The sequence below is a fragment of the Ascidia mentula genome, chromosome 4 (assembly GCF_947561715.1).
Source record: "Ascidia mentula chromosome 4, kaAscMent1.1, whole genome shotgun sequence".
Classification (NCBI taxonomy): domain Eukaryota; kingdom Metazoa; phylum Chordata; class Ascidiacea; order Phlebobranchia; family Ascidiidae; genus Ascidia; species Ascidia mentula.
The window spans coordinates 13,808,527-13,822,951 of NC_138569.1; the positions used below are offsets into that span (position 1 = coordinate 13,808,527).

General features: G+C 36.6%; 3 protein-coding genes across 4 annotated transcripts; 1 reads left to right on the forward strand and 2 right to left on the reverse strand.

Moving 5' to 3' along the window:
- Positions 1-202: 202 nt before the first annotated feature.
- On the forward strand, positions 203-3,085 carry LOC145898423 (calpain-2 catalytic subunit-like). Of its 2 annotated transcripts, XM_082986866.1 has the most exons (11): positions 203-346; positions 634-778; positions 922-1,102; positions 1,160-1,347; positions 1,407-1,477; positions 1,539-1,659; positions 2,129-2,263; positions 2,334-2,425; positions 2,492-2,582; positions 2,639-2,793; positions 2,947-3,085. In XM_082986866.1, exons 1-10 carry the CDS (start codon positions 239-241, stop codon positions 2,788-2,790), a joined length of 1,284 nt encoding a protein of 427 aa, XP_082842992.1. In that variant the 5' UTR covers positions 203-238; the 3' UTR covers positions 2,791-2,793; positions 2,947-3,085. The 2 variants fall into 2 exon arrangements, with proteins under 2 accessions (XP_082842992.1, XP_082842993.1); XM_082986867.1 differs by lacking the exons at positions 2,639-2,793; positions 2,947-3,085 and having other exon boundaries at positions 2,334-2,430; positions 2,492-2,584.
- Positions 2,861-5,777, reverse strand: LOC145898424 (1-acyl-sn-glycerol-3-phosphate acyltransferase gamma-like). The gene is made up of 8 exons (XM_082986868.1): positions 5,550-5,777; positions 5,268-5,437; positions 4,369-4,530; positions 4,120-4,273; positions 3,598-3,700; positions 3,466-3,541; positions 3,066-3,291; positions 2,861-2,995 (listed from the first exon to the last, which is right to left on the reverse strand). The coding sequence occupies exons 1-8, from the start codon at positions 5,734-5,736 to the stop codon at positions 2,934-2,936; spliced, it is 1,140 nt and encodes a 379-aa protein (XP_082842994.1). The 5' UTR covers positions 5,737-5,777; the 3' UTR covers positions 2,861-2,933.
- A 649-nt stretch (positions 5,778-6,426) lies between these two features.
- Positions 6,427-8,767, reverse strand: LOC145899217 (uncharacterized). The gene is made up of 6 exons (XM_082987950.1): positions 8,701-8,767; positions 7,607-7,790; positions 7,361-7,520; positions 7,007-7,179; positions 6,749-6,904; positions 6,427-6,691 (listed from the first exon to the last, which is right to left on the reverse strand). Exons 2-6 carry the CDS (start codon positions 7,767-7,769, stop codon positions 6,594-6,596), a joined length of 750 nt encoding a protein of 249 aa, XP_082844076.1. The 5' UTR covers positions 7,770-7,790; positions 8,701-8,767; the 3' UTR covers positions 6,427-6,593.
- Positions 8,768-14,425: the final 5,658 nt, after the last annotated feature.

Consider the following 14,425-nt stretch of genomic DNA (forward strand, 5'->3'; position numbering starts at 1 on the left):
GAAGTGTTTTTTTTTTAAATAAATATTTCAGCAAATAGGGGTGTTCCCCAACGTTGCAGCATGAATTTTGAATTTAAGCCAAAACGTATAATAGGTTGAGGCTAGAAAGACTTACAGGGGTCAGGGATGTAATATGTAGTTGAATATATTTCCCCAGTTTACCAATTGTAGATTGTTAACCCTAATTTATTTTATAAGAAGCTTCTGTTTGTAATCTAACTGGGATGAGGGTAATGAAATGTTGTATGATGATGATTTGTTTCGATCAAATACCCAAGCAATATTTTTTGAAGAATCTTCAAACTTAACTGTTGATGCTTCCAGAATTACCTGGAAACGACCTCAAGTAAGTTATAAACTTTTTTCCCATATATTTATATGAAGACTTCATTGATAATCTGCACAATAAAACGTTGTGAAAAAAGCCTCCTTACAAATAACAAACTTTCCAATCTGGGTTACATAAGTCACTTCAACGGCACCATTAGCATCTGTTTCTGCATGAGTTTTTTTTGTTTTGTGTGTAAAAAGCTTTCATTAAAGTGACAAAAGAGTCATATACATTGGTAACGTAATTAGAAGTCAGCAAGATATTCTGTATAAGTTAGTTCATGTTTTTTTTATTTCATTCAGGAGTTGTGTAAAACCCCGTCTCTGTTTGGAGATTCTATACCAAGTGAACCCATACAAGGACTACTTGGGAATTGTTGGATAGTCGCTCCACTTTACACTCTAGTAAAGACAAAGAAATTGAAACAGTTGTTTGTAAACTTCCCAGGTGTGCAGAAGTCTAATGAACAAACTAGCAGCCATAACTAAAACATTATAATTGTATCTCGCATCTATTAAGTGTAAAGCTGACGATGGCAACAATAAATAAATTGAAATGAAATTTTAAATCTATGAAAAGCCATTTTACAGGTTTTAACCAACCAACATATCATGGAAAGTTGACATGCAGGCTTTGGGATGAAAGTTCAGGGATATGGGTAACAATGACTGTTGATGACAAGCTACCAACAGTTGATGGAAAACTTTTATTTGGAAGCTGCAGCAACTTCTCAGAGTTTTGGTTTTCTTTGTTGGAAAAAGCTTGTGCCAAGTAATAATTTTTTTGCGAACTCTGCACAAATGGTTGTTACACAAAAGTTAATTGCAGGTTTTATGGTTGTTATGAGGCACTTACTTCTGGACTGGCCTCAGAAGGCTTTATGTTGTTTACAAGTGGGTATTGCTGGAGAAAAGAATTGCATCTTCAAAATTCTAACAACCATTTAACTAAACGTCAAATAGAAAAAGCTTTGAAATCTTCAAAAATAGTTGTTTTCGTATGTTTTGAACGATCAGGTATTTGTTGGGCTTGTCATTTTATCCATTGTTAGTAAAAAACTCTTTTCATTGGGCAGACCAAAAATGTATTCTTGCTGGTCACTATTATGTGATTACCAAATGGACAATTGTTGACAATATTGAAATGGTGATGTAAAAGCAGCGCGTATTTGAATAATGTTGTTGCATAATTAACTTTTGTTTTTTAGATGAAGCTTTGGAATCCCTGGAACTGTGGTTATGACTCTGTTGTAACAATGTCATATGCAGATGCTTGCTCCCTTTTCCCTACAGTAACTTTTGCCACTGAAAGCCTCAATGTATTATCAGGTACATGCTTTTAAAAGTTTTGTGGTGAAGTAATTATAATTTGTAACTAAGCAGAATGTTATTAATATATCTCTTTACTTTGGCAACTTTTGAAAATATAGAAATGTTGACGAACATGGCAAATCAAATCTTCATTGCGATAAAGGGACACAAAAAATAATGCTTTGCTCTAACAAAACACAAAAAAATAGTTATTATGTAATAATTTTGTGTAATGGTATTTAGTCATGTAGCACCGCAAAATTTTTTGAAAACCTGGTGCTTGTGTTTGCAATCTTACCATTTTTAACAAGCTTAAATTTAAATTCAAGTCATTATTAAAATTACATCTTGTCTAATTAGTTACAGTTTTAAAAGTAACTGCAAGTTATGCTTTTAAACAAAGAATAATTATAATGCAGTCTAATTGAGAATGTTTATGAAGTAATTGAACTGAAATCATGTACTCTGTTTTGACGTATGAATGCAGATAACATGATTCCTTGGTTCAAACATGAAATAAAAGGTCGTTGGGAGGTTGGAAAAACATCAGGTGGATGTAGAACTAAAAGATCCTTCTACAAGAACCCACAATTTGTCCTTTCTTACAAAGATTGCTCTCAAGGTAACAAGATTTTACAATGCAAATTCACCGGTTGCATTCTAACACTAACTAATGCTATCTGGAATTTTAGGTAATGTTTTTATATGTTTGATTCAAACATATAAACGGCAGTTCGCAAAAAGAAAGAACTTGCAGCAGGCCATGGGCTTGCACATCTGGAATGTAAGGTGTTTAGTATATACTACTGCAGCCTGCAAGAAATGGGTATTTATCTAGAGAACTTTTCAGATGAATGGAAAAGCTGTCAATAAATTATCCGACAAGTATTTGAGCACAAATTCCTCAAACTACTGCTTAACACCATCTTACCATATCAAGGGTTGGTTCAATAAATTGAATTTATTTAAATTTGATCCTAAAGCTTTCTCTCCGTAGGTAATGTATCTCTATTTTTTACCCATGACAATACACATCAGTGCTCCATAGTTATTCCAAGCACTTTGGAAGCTGATGTCAATGCAACATTTTTGTTGAGAGTTTGCACATCAAATGAAAGTTACCTCAAAGAGCTGCTGCCAGAAACATAAGAGGTATGGCATGACAATGTCTTAAAAACCTCTTTAAAAATTGAAATTTTTATTAAATATTTGAACACAAAGCACTTTATTGTAACAATCAGAAGCAGTGGTGGTGCTAGTCAGCGAAAATGTGAATGGAATGTAACTGCTCATTATTTCCCATAGGTTGATTGGGCAGTACCAAGACCAATCATCAACCAGTAGACACCAACAACTGTGACAAAAAGCAAATTTAGGTTTGATCACACAGAAGTAAAGATCCTCTGTTTTGTTTGGCCACTTACATAGTGATATGATGGTTGAGGTTACTGCATACATCACCAAAGATCCACTGAAAATGATTTTCAAGGCTAGATATGTCGATGGTATAAAAAATACAATCATCCAGAATATCATGTAAAATAACGACCACTGTGACATGGGTATCCGTTTAACAAGCATTGGATCTGGGTCGGATTCTTTTGTCATGGGAAACTTTCCGTGTTGAGCGTAAAACTCGCACGTTTCGTCCTGAAAGATTACATAATATTACCGGTGACCGCGGAATTTCATTCTTTCTAAAAGATTTTCGGCGACTACTTAAGTCCCAGCGTTATTTAATTGATCTGCAAGACCAAAATCAATAAATGCTGACACTGACGTTAAATTAAGTATATTTATGGCACCATGCTTTAAAAAGCTTACCTTCTCTTGGTATGTGTCATGAACAAACTCTGAGCATTTTTCGCTGTCTTTTGGTACGTTTTCGATCGGAATTCGCCTTTTTAGAATTTGCAGTGTTTTTGGAAAATAACAGCATTTTATTTGCAATATTACCTCAAATGAATGTCAGCTCGTATAGACTTCCCTTGTATGTAGTCTCTTAGCGTTGGGTTTCTGTTACCCTCGAAACACACCGATACGTCATAAACTGCCGGAACTGTAAACATGAGCAACTTGCGATGAGAAAAGTATAAAGATGTATTTGCCCTTTTAATTCCATAAAGTGGAAACATCAAATGTATCCAATTTATATTAACTACAACACTTAAACAAGTAGGTAATACACTCTGCATATCCAAAATTTGTTTTGCAGCGGATATTCTCTCGAATTTGAAAAAAAAATGTTTGCATATTGGGTGTTTGAGTACCTTCTTTAAACATTAACTAACTTAACCAGACATGTAAAAGAAGAGTGCGTTATGTTTGTCCTCCTGCTGATGGTTTACTATAGGTTAAATAATTGCGTTAAGGGCATTTATGTTCACATGCTGCCCAGTGTACTGGTCTAACAACGTCAAAAGATTTCGTTGATCCCTGTTGGAAACAAAATATGAGCGCGTTTTTGCGACTACTTACCTGCGTCACGAAGCCCCTCAACTACAGCCACAAAACCTTTCGTTCGGGGCGTCAAGTGATGCTTCAGAGGTTTCAAACCATTTTGTTTAGCGAACTCGATGCTTTGTTTGTGTTTTTCTGGTGTAAATCGCGTCCCTTCGCAAAACAGGAGCAGCTGCAGAGTAATGATGTTTAGCTTCGAAAGCAGTCGTTTGTGACTTTTTACTTGGAATTTATTCCTTATTAAATTAAACAATCTATGCCACATACCCAAAAATTATATTGAAATGCTGAATAAGTCCGCGCACTGCGTGCCAATATGTCTTTGTCAGCTATGAAATTCCTCTTTAAAAGTATAAATTCGTTGAGCCAAAAGGCAGGGCCTACGACAGGAACCAGAATTAAACCCTGTTTGGCAACTGCCTTGATGTTCTGCAACAAATGCAAACACACGAACTCATTCAAAAGTGTCACGATGAAAATCGAAATCATCGCATAAGAATAAAAACACAAACTCGTTTTTGTTCTTGGGGTCATATTTTTAGCGCAATAGTTTTTGCCACCTTATTCTCTCCCTCCTTTGTAGATTGTGAAACAAAAGATTAAAAGGGAAACCATTATCAAACAGTATACAGTCGCATTTTTTTGTTTTCAGAAAAAATGAGACTTAATTATAGCAACAAACAAGTTAAGCCCAAGTTTTTCTACGATAAACTGAAAACCTTAACTTTGTGTATGAGATTTACTTTCATAAACAAAAATACGAAACAGAAACATAAAAGATTTAAAGCTGGGACAAAAAGAGTAGAAAGCAATTTTATGTTTCGTGTTTCTAGCATTTTGTTACAAGAAATTCAATCGTATTTGTGGAAAAATATATGCTGTTGTCAACGATTACGAAATGAACTGACCGTTAATTAATATGTTTGCTTTGTTGTGACTGCGCAACAGGCCTACGCAGGGTACAATGAGTTCATACCAGTAAGGGCGTGGCGACGCACAGTTTTATAATTTAGGCCTTGACGCTATGTATTTCAATGCCTCACAAGCGCTTGTAATTTATGCTCTCATGATTAATATCATACTACATATGCAGAAACTTTTCCATAAATTGTTGTGAAATAGCGACACACAGTTTTAGAAACGTTGCTGTATGGTAATCAAGCTACCTGCATTACGCCGTAGGAATTTCCCACCATCCATGTCGTAATCCAATCCAGCTGTGATTTGTGATTCATCAACACGACAGCTTTCTCCTTTCCAATGTATTGAATGTCTGACTTCCTCGCGTGAAGGTTTACTTCTATACTAGCCCACCAATGACCATAGGCGGGTACCACTGGGGAATACAGTAGAAATTTTAATATCAAACCTGAAATACTAAATGGCGTCGATGATACTCAAGGCGTGTTGCTACAAAACACATTTTACGCTGTTACGCTTTTACTTACAAATCCAGTGCATGTACGTTAGTTGGCTGTTAAGACATCTCTGCAGATTCACAAGACCGAACCAACGCAGTGGCAAAATCACTATCTGGAAAAAGTTGACAGCCAACGAAGTCCAAACAAACACAAATCCAAGCCAAAATTGAAAAACCACTTGTTTCTTGATAAATGCTGGAATCCAGTATTTCATGTCGCACAACCACTAAAGTAAAACTGCTGCCTCGTTGAATACAATCCTGCAACCCGCAAGGTAGGCTTTTAATTAAAATTATTCGTCATCTCACAGTACCAACTTCTTAAACCTCAGGCCATTTTGAAACGCAATTACTAACTGAAATAACGCCCTTCAACGCCAGGTTTTTGGTTTCCAGATATCATATCTGACCAGTTGAGCAAAAAGATTGATTTCCGAGAAAATCAATCTGTAAACAGCAGCACATCAGCTGTTTTTCTTGTCCGGTCTCGGTCGAAGTTCACAATGCGCCTGATAGTATGAGTGCAGCCATGCATGTCCGTATTAACGTGTTTGTTCCTAAATAAACGTGACAGTTCTCGTGCCAATTCATCAATTGTTTTGATAAAATTGGCATTATTGCATCATTGAGAACCCCAAAAGTAATTACAAAAGTAGGTTAATCCTCTTAATCCCATTTTGTCTGACGCGTAAGTGTTTGCAAATAAGCAACGAACGAATACGTTTATTCAAACTTATCGTGATGTAAGTATTTCGACATGACAAGCGACATATGTTTGATGCAATTTAAACTTTTGACTGTGAATGTATGAGGCCATATTGTTGATAGTGTTATATTTTGATGCATATGCTCCAATAGCTTTTACAGTTGGTATTAATCCAGAAAGAACAACCAAGATGTATTTGATAACAGTTTATTTAATGCACAATAAACAAAAACACCAATCACACTTAAGGCGTATCTCTACTTTTCCAACATATTATGCAACAAGAATGACCAGTACATCTAAAGAAGGAAAGCACAAGATCACACATGAGGCAGACAAATTTCACAAAGTTTGTCTTGAGGGTAATCATGTTTCTTGCAACTTTGTTGTAAAATCAAGTTGCTTTGGTTGGTCACCATACTCTATGTCCAAAAGGAGTTGTTGTATTTTAATTTTAGCCATTCCTGAAACAACAAAATTTTTCTGGTTTTTGACAAAAAAATTTCACAAATTTGGCAAACCTTTCTGGTATCCAGAGAGTCGTTTTAAAACTGGAACTAAACTTAAAAGCCAAAGCTCATCCTCATCTGTCCTTGGACTTGGTCTTGGCTGTTTAGCAGATGAATAAATATCATCAGATAAATCCTGATGGCGCTTCATCCCATGTGTGTGAGTTTCTGTATCAGGGGTTTAGGGATGTGTTAAAATACTGAAGGGGCATAAAAAAATCAAAAGAATAATTTGCACTTGCATGCCATTATTTATTTTCATAATAGCACCTGTTATTGCATCTACATCAGGAATATCATCATCTGGTGAATAATGGACAATTACATAAGATTTCGGAGTGTCTCCAGAACTTAAATTAAGATCATCACCATCATCGGCAAATGTCTCAATTTCTTGCTTAGGTGTACTTCTTTCTTGAAGGTATGCCTTGGAAAAGTATTTTCTGCATGAAAAACAACAAACAAATCAGGAAAGACAAGCTGGGTGTTCTCAATGTTTGTCAAGTAGGCAATTAATCCAAAGCACAAGAATGTATGTAAAACTTATTACACTTGGCATTTAGATAAATCCTTAAAACAATGCATATTGCCAACAAAAAAAATGTTTTGGATTTGCCCACTGACCCTCTTTTTTTCAAGTGGTGATTCAAAAAGTTCATTTGTACAGAAAATTTGTATGGTGTGCACTTTGACTTAGCTTTCCTTCCACTCTTTATTAAGGCAATTTCCCGTAAACTTCTATTGTAGGCATCACGAAGGGCTTTCCAACGCTTCATTGCAGCCTCTGCAAATATATACACAATACAAGTTAGATAAGACTATTGTCAGCAGTTAGAACACGTTTATGACACTTGTTTCCTTAAAACTTACCACATGGAATATCTAAGGAATCTGCAATCGCCCTCCATATTTCAAATTTTACTGATGAATTGTTATGGTTTTCATTGCTTCTGTCATAAAGTTCAGGATACCCAGACACCAAATGTATCAATCTCTCTGACAACAAGCCATCATCTTCAAAGGCATCACACATTTCAATTTTCACCAGTAAAATCTGCAGTATATTTAAACTTTCCTTGAACTATTTATTTTCTAAATAACAACAAGTAAAAAAGAACAAAAATATAAAGCCATCTGGTGTTTTCACCTTTATTGAATTTGAATGAAACTAAAATGGGATAGTATGATTTATATGTAGCGTAGGCAACCTTTTGAATGCAAGATGTCAAAATATTGACAAAATTGCATAACAATTGACTTTCCTTAGCAAGCATTTTTTCAGTAAGGTCCTTTTTTCATTCATTATTACATGAACCAGCATAAAAAATTTGCAAATTTCAGAGATAAATTTCAAATATATACATACAAAAATGTACATTAGCATATTTACTTACAAAAGTCATTTATTACAATGCATTTCAACCTATTTTTGTTATTATAGTCCATATGCAAATTAGCGACAGAACATTTATATGTGTAAATATAATTATGCATTTTGTTTTGTATGGAATCGATTCAGACTATATGCCACATTGCCTCTTTTATTCAGCCCAGAAAAAAATTTTAGTTGTTTAAATATGTAAGAAACACCGATTTAGTATGACTCAAAGGTGTATGTACTAAATAATGTACATGCATGTGGATTGTCAACCTAATAATGTTTATTAAACAGACATCAAAAAATTCATACCCAGTGCAAGGCCACACATCTTACACAAAACATTTTACAGGACATTAAACGAGACTACTTCAAACCTCTATTGCTATCTCAGAGTAGCACAGAGTCAACAGACGAGTTGTTCTTTAACTTTTTTAGTGTGCACGCCAATTTTGACTGCACACAAAAATTTTTTGGATACGCAAATGTCTAAACATAAAATAATCCACGAAAAACACCTGTATTGCAGCATGCATCAACAAAACAAACAATTTGCACCAAAACTTTTGGTGAACTTTTGCATTACCTGTGAAAGAGGAAAATACTAATACACCATAACACATTCAGGTCGCAAACCTTGATCCGCATATAAGTCTGAGTAACATACAAATTCAAGCGATTAATAATTGTATAATTAATTATTGTATTTTAAGTTGAATTTATAACCAAAGAGGGTAGACACTTAAACCATAGACAACTTAACATTAAGTTTTAAGTTGTCTATGCTTAAACCACCTCACGGACGGGCGAAACGGGATTTCCCCGGTTCGTCGTGATATGGTTAAACTTGCGTTTCTGACATGTTTGTTGGAAATATCATTCTTTCTGAACTAAAATAGTTATCAGGGAATTGTACAGAGGTATTTAAAAGCAAGCAAAACATATTCCATCAACAAAACGTTTGTTATGTTCACCACGTGATTCACACGTCCTAAAGTATCAAAATTCTTGGTCTTTAGGCAAATCTACCAAAAAAACAATATGCTCTTAGTGAAGTGTCTACCGAAGAAGAGGGAAAATACTACTGCACCGGGTCACAAAGTTTTTTCCAAACTTGATCCGCATTCACCCATAATAATAAAGTGACTGATGTCATTCGCACTGCGTGCGATTCTCTCGAAAGACCTGATCAATTTTGGACCAACATCGCATTTCGGTGCTTGGACACCGCTGGTATGGCGCAATTTCATTCAACCATCCACATTTATTTTGTTTTTGAAATGATAAAAATATCGCGATAAAGGGAAATATGGGTTTGTTACTGAAAAAATGAAATAAAACTTTTTTGTCAATAATGCTTTTATAGTCTGGTTATAATATGCTGTACATCGCCGAAAAATATATTGGGAGAATTCATCGAATGTTTTTATTGAAGCAATATCATCTGCGATGACCAGGAAAACTTGTCATCGCAGATGATATTGCTTCAATAAAAACATTCGATGAAACCAAATGTTTTATATTGTTGCCACAGCAACAATTAAATTTAGAAGACAAAATTTGACCATTATTGAAAGTATTGCAAAATGCCTGCAGTTTTCGCCAAATTCAAGCAATATCCGCGATGATAAATCATATGACTTCTTACTATTATAATGGACACAGCAGCAAACAACGCATTGTAGTCAAGCCGGTGCGCATGGGTTAAAAATATATGGCAGAAAGCAATGGCTATCCGTTATTCAGTTTGGTCCCTACCAATAAGGTCTTGGTGAAACAGTTATGATGCGGTTTGTTAGTAAATTGACCAAGGGTCATTCTTACCATGTAATCTTCCACAATCTTTTTACACGCACCACATGCGATGGTTGTTTTACTGCTACTAAGATACTTTTTGATCGTTGTTGATGTTTGTATATACGTTTCCTGTACCCTGGGTACAAGGCATTTTGCAAATTACTGAAACATAAATTTAACTTGAAAAAACAGACCGACTTTTATGTATCATAAGGTTCACAGGCTTCGCAGCCAAGGCATTGCAGCCAAGCTGGATCAGCCACTTTTCCCGACTTTTATGTATAATTCGTTTCCGTTGGCAAATTTGGGATTTATTAGTTCGACTGGATATGTGGGCGAATAGTAATCATAACCGTCTCAGTATAGATAGCAATGTCTTGTCATAGCAATAATATGGAATCGAATTGAATTGTCGACTGCGACACTAATAAAACTGAATTGAACTGAACCTGCAAATGCACATGCGGTTTTGAAAGGGTAGATCACGTGACATGGCTAAAAAAAAGAAACGCAATGTAACGTCCGTTGAACGCGCCCCGGTTCTTGGCGCGAAACGTCACACGAGGCGGATTTTTTTACCTGCCTGCATTGTTGGTCAATTGCCGTTGCTTGCTGCTTTATGTTAAATTTCGTCTTTTTCTTGCACCTAAAGCAATGTAATACGTAAATCTTGGGCGGAAATAAAACTAGCTTAAGTATTTTGTGTTTCCTTCTGTGAGGATGAGTTTAATGTCGCTCCTAAGAGCAAATGTGATTAAGAATCACACTTGGTAAAGTGGGTTCGATGCGATGGCACGAATTAAATCAGCGAAGTAAAGAGATTTGTCCCTTTTTTGCCGCCAAAGCCACTCATCAATGTACGAAGAGATGAAGTCCCTGTAAGCTCCATTCATTCGCTTGAATTTTCTTTTACAATCGCACCACAGGCTTTTAATATCATTAGTATGAACCCCGTCTTGCGCCACAAACGAACAAGAGTGGTTCACCGTGCGATGTACATATTGCTGGGGCAAGTCTGCAAAATAAAACTTTGTGTAAATGCATTGAACTAGAGGTCTGCTTTTTGCAACATACGAGATAAGTTGTTGTAGGCAGCCCACTGGTCAGACCAAATTTCGGTGCCAGCCGCTATTTTTCTGGTAATTACTTCTTGAAGGGTTGCCCGGTCGCGTTGAGCCACAAACTCAATGAAACAGTTCCTGACGGGAGAAACATTTAAAGCAAAGAATGGTGAATGTATGGTAGCCTTACTTGGTTGTCAGATCTACCCCCCGAAAAAACCCATTGCTCCCTGACGGGTCGCGGTTTGGCGTTCGAACTGGCTTTTCTTTTGGCCACCAGACTCTCGTCTATGGCAACGGTGTGGTCCGGTCCTCCAATCACATTTGGTTGCCGTAGCAGGTCTTCCGTACAAATCTGTTTGTATGTTGATACCACAGTACAACTGCCAGTAGCCATGTCACAATTCCAATGTCAATGTTACCTCACAAATGAAGTTACACCAGTCTATACACACTTTATTTGAAATTGACGCCTCTTTCATGATGAATCCTGCGTCACTTCTAACGTCCAAAAGTACATGATGATAATTACCTGATAATGGAAAAATGAGCCCTTTCTTATAGAACTTGTGCGTCGATAGTCCTTTAAAACAGTTTAGGTTAAAAAAACATTTGCGTAGGTAAGATGAGTAGGAAGAACAGTACTAGACTAAAGCATATCGTACCCTGACTAGACACCTCCAAATTCGTCTATCACTGCAACGCTCCCACTGAACTTCCCGCATTTGTGAATGACATTGGCGGGTGTGTGATAAAATTTCTTTGAGGGTTGAGAGGGGGTGTCCATGGTGGTCCTGTGGATCTACAATTGGGGGTGCCTGCGTGCTGGTAGAAATTGGCTCCAGCAGCAGGTGTAAATGGCCGGTTGCAGGACATTACGGTTGGATTCATTCACTAATGTATCGCTGCCGTCTGTCTGGGAATCCCAACCCTGAAGTTTGGGCCAAAAACCCCTAAATAGAAAGCACGCTACACTACCCTTGACACTATACGACCCATCGAATATGTGGTGCTAAAAGTACACATGCTCGGTTTCGGCCTTTTTGCGTGTAAACGAGCGAATTAGGTGGGGGTCTTTGATGGGGTCCCAACTCAAAAGTAAAGGTTGCTGCAAGCTGAAATTTGATACGCTTTGTCACAAAGAACATGTCTTTCGATCGATGCAAGTTTCGATTCGATTAGTGGTTTGATTGTGACCTCACAATGTTTCGTAAATCGACCTTGTTCTAAACGACACTAGGTGTCGCACAATCGAAATATATCTTCAAACTTAACTTAGGTGCAAAGTAGAGGGTGAGACCTTTCTGATGATGCCACAATGGACTCTATTGGACTAGTGGTTTTTGCTATATGATCCTGACAACTTGTCGTGGTGAATAGAGAACATGTTGTTTGTTGTGTTTTTTTTCGTAATAACCACGGTCTACTTTGGCGTGTTTGCTTAAGAAGGCATTTAACAAATCAGCAATAGTCACACGACGCAATGCAGGTTATTTGTAAGACTTTTAAATTTTCATCAAACAACACTTTTGATTTGTGGGTGTTATACCTTACGGAGTAAGCTATTGCAGTTCGTTGACGGGCGTATAGCGCGTATAGAGAGGGAAACTTATAAGTCTTGTAAATTTCGTTACGTCATAGGTGATGACGTCATTTTTGGCATAGTAACTCGTAAGGTGTCATTTAACATTCGTGTGAAGTTTCAGGTGTGTAGTGCTAGGGATTGCTGAGATATTAGGTGTGGTGCTAAAAGTACACCAGACCCCTGACTTCTAAGTCATCGCAGTTAACTTTGCCAAAGTTACAATTTACACATTTCGGTTATTTGTTACTTCAGTCGTCACACACATATGTACAAATAGACTCACCAGAAAATGCTCGCTCGCAACACAAAAACCTTTTGCAGAATAAAAATGACGTAGCACTGCGCTGCACAGTTGTCAGACACAAAAAAGAACAAAACAACGTTGCGTTATCACTTAAAACTTTGTCTCTTATTATTACGTCACAGACCGGATGAGATTGCAACACACATTAGTGTAGAGAAAAGTGTGCATTCATAGAAATCGGAAATTACTGGCAAACAAGATGTAACACGCAATTAGGGTAAAAAAACTTGTACGTCTGGCACTGCGCTGACGTCACATTAGATGGCTAAAACTGTCTTTTTTAATTCCCTAAAACGTGCATGTGTAAAATAGAACGACATCCAACTTTAACTGCAGTGCAAGTGCTTAATAGAAAGCACGCTACACTTGGTACAAATCTCAATAACTAAGTTTGCCAACGCAGGGTTGCAAAAAAAGATCACATAGTACCACATATCATAGTACTTTTCACAATGTATCGACTACATCCATAGCAGAAATTATTAAATTACCCGTAACCGACGAATACTACACTGATCTTTACAGGATATAGAGATCATTGAAAATAAGCAAAAAAATAACCAAATTTTAATCTAATAGACCATTACGGAGATTCATTTAAAAGATTCATTTTTTATGGCATACATGACCAGCTGCATAGCATACAGTGTATTTGCTACTCTCAAAGCTTTAACGGCGATTGCTTTCTATAGTTATGTTTTAAAATTTACCAATGTGTAGGGGAGACCGGGGATACCTCGGACACGGGGATACCTCGGACCAGGTATTTTACGTCACAATTAGGTGTTGTTAAGACACTTTTACAAAAGCTTTATGTCTCCATCAAACGATAACATGTACTTTGTTATTAAATCATGTCTGCTTAAAAAATTATAATCGAAAAAGTCAATTTATCAGTGAAACCAAGTTTTTCAATTTGTATGTGTAAGGCTATATATCTGTCACAGTTAATCAAAATGCAGTAATTTTTGGTTGAATGCATATTCAAATATGTATTCTCGGATACGCTAATGATGATTTTGTGTAACCTTTAAAAATACGGCCATATTTTAATAATTTCCACGTCGTCACGTAGTCGGGGATACTTCGGACACCATGGCAAGAAATCGCGAGAAGACCACACTTTTTGAGTTTTATGAAAAATTATCAGGTCATAGAAGAGAATAAACAAAGGCTTGAGGAATTGATCGAATTTTGGCAGGAAGAAAAAGCCCCAAAGATGAAACATTGTTTATTGACCCGAAAATCTATGATATCCGTGCTGCCGTTAAGAGTACACGAGTTACCCAAAACATGAACGTGTGGAAGGGTCAAAACGATAAGTGGCCACGCCCCGATTCCTGAAAGCTTGAATGATATTTTATGCGCTAATGCCCCAATGCTGATATTGCGCCAAGTTTGATTTCAGCTATTTGTTAAATAAACAAAAAAAAACGTCTGTTAAAACTTGCTGTCCGAGATATCCCCAGTCATGTCCGATGTTTCCCCGGTACCGGGGTGACTTCGGACATTTGAGACCTGCTTAAAAAATGGGCTGAATGATTATTTTTAGTGAGCTAAAACG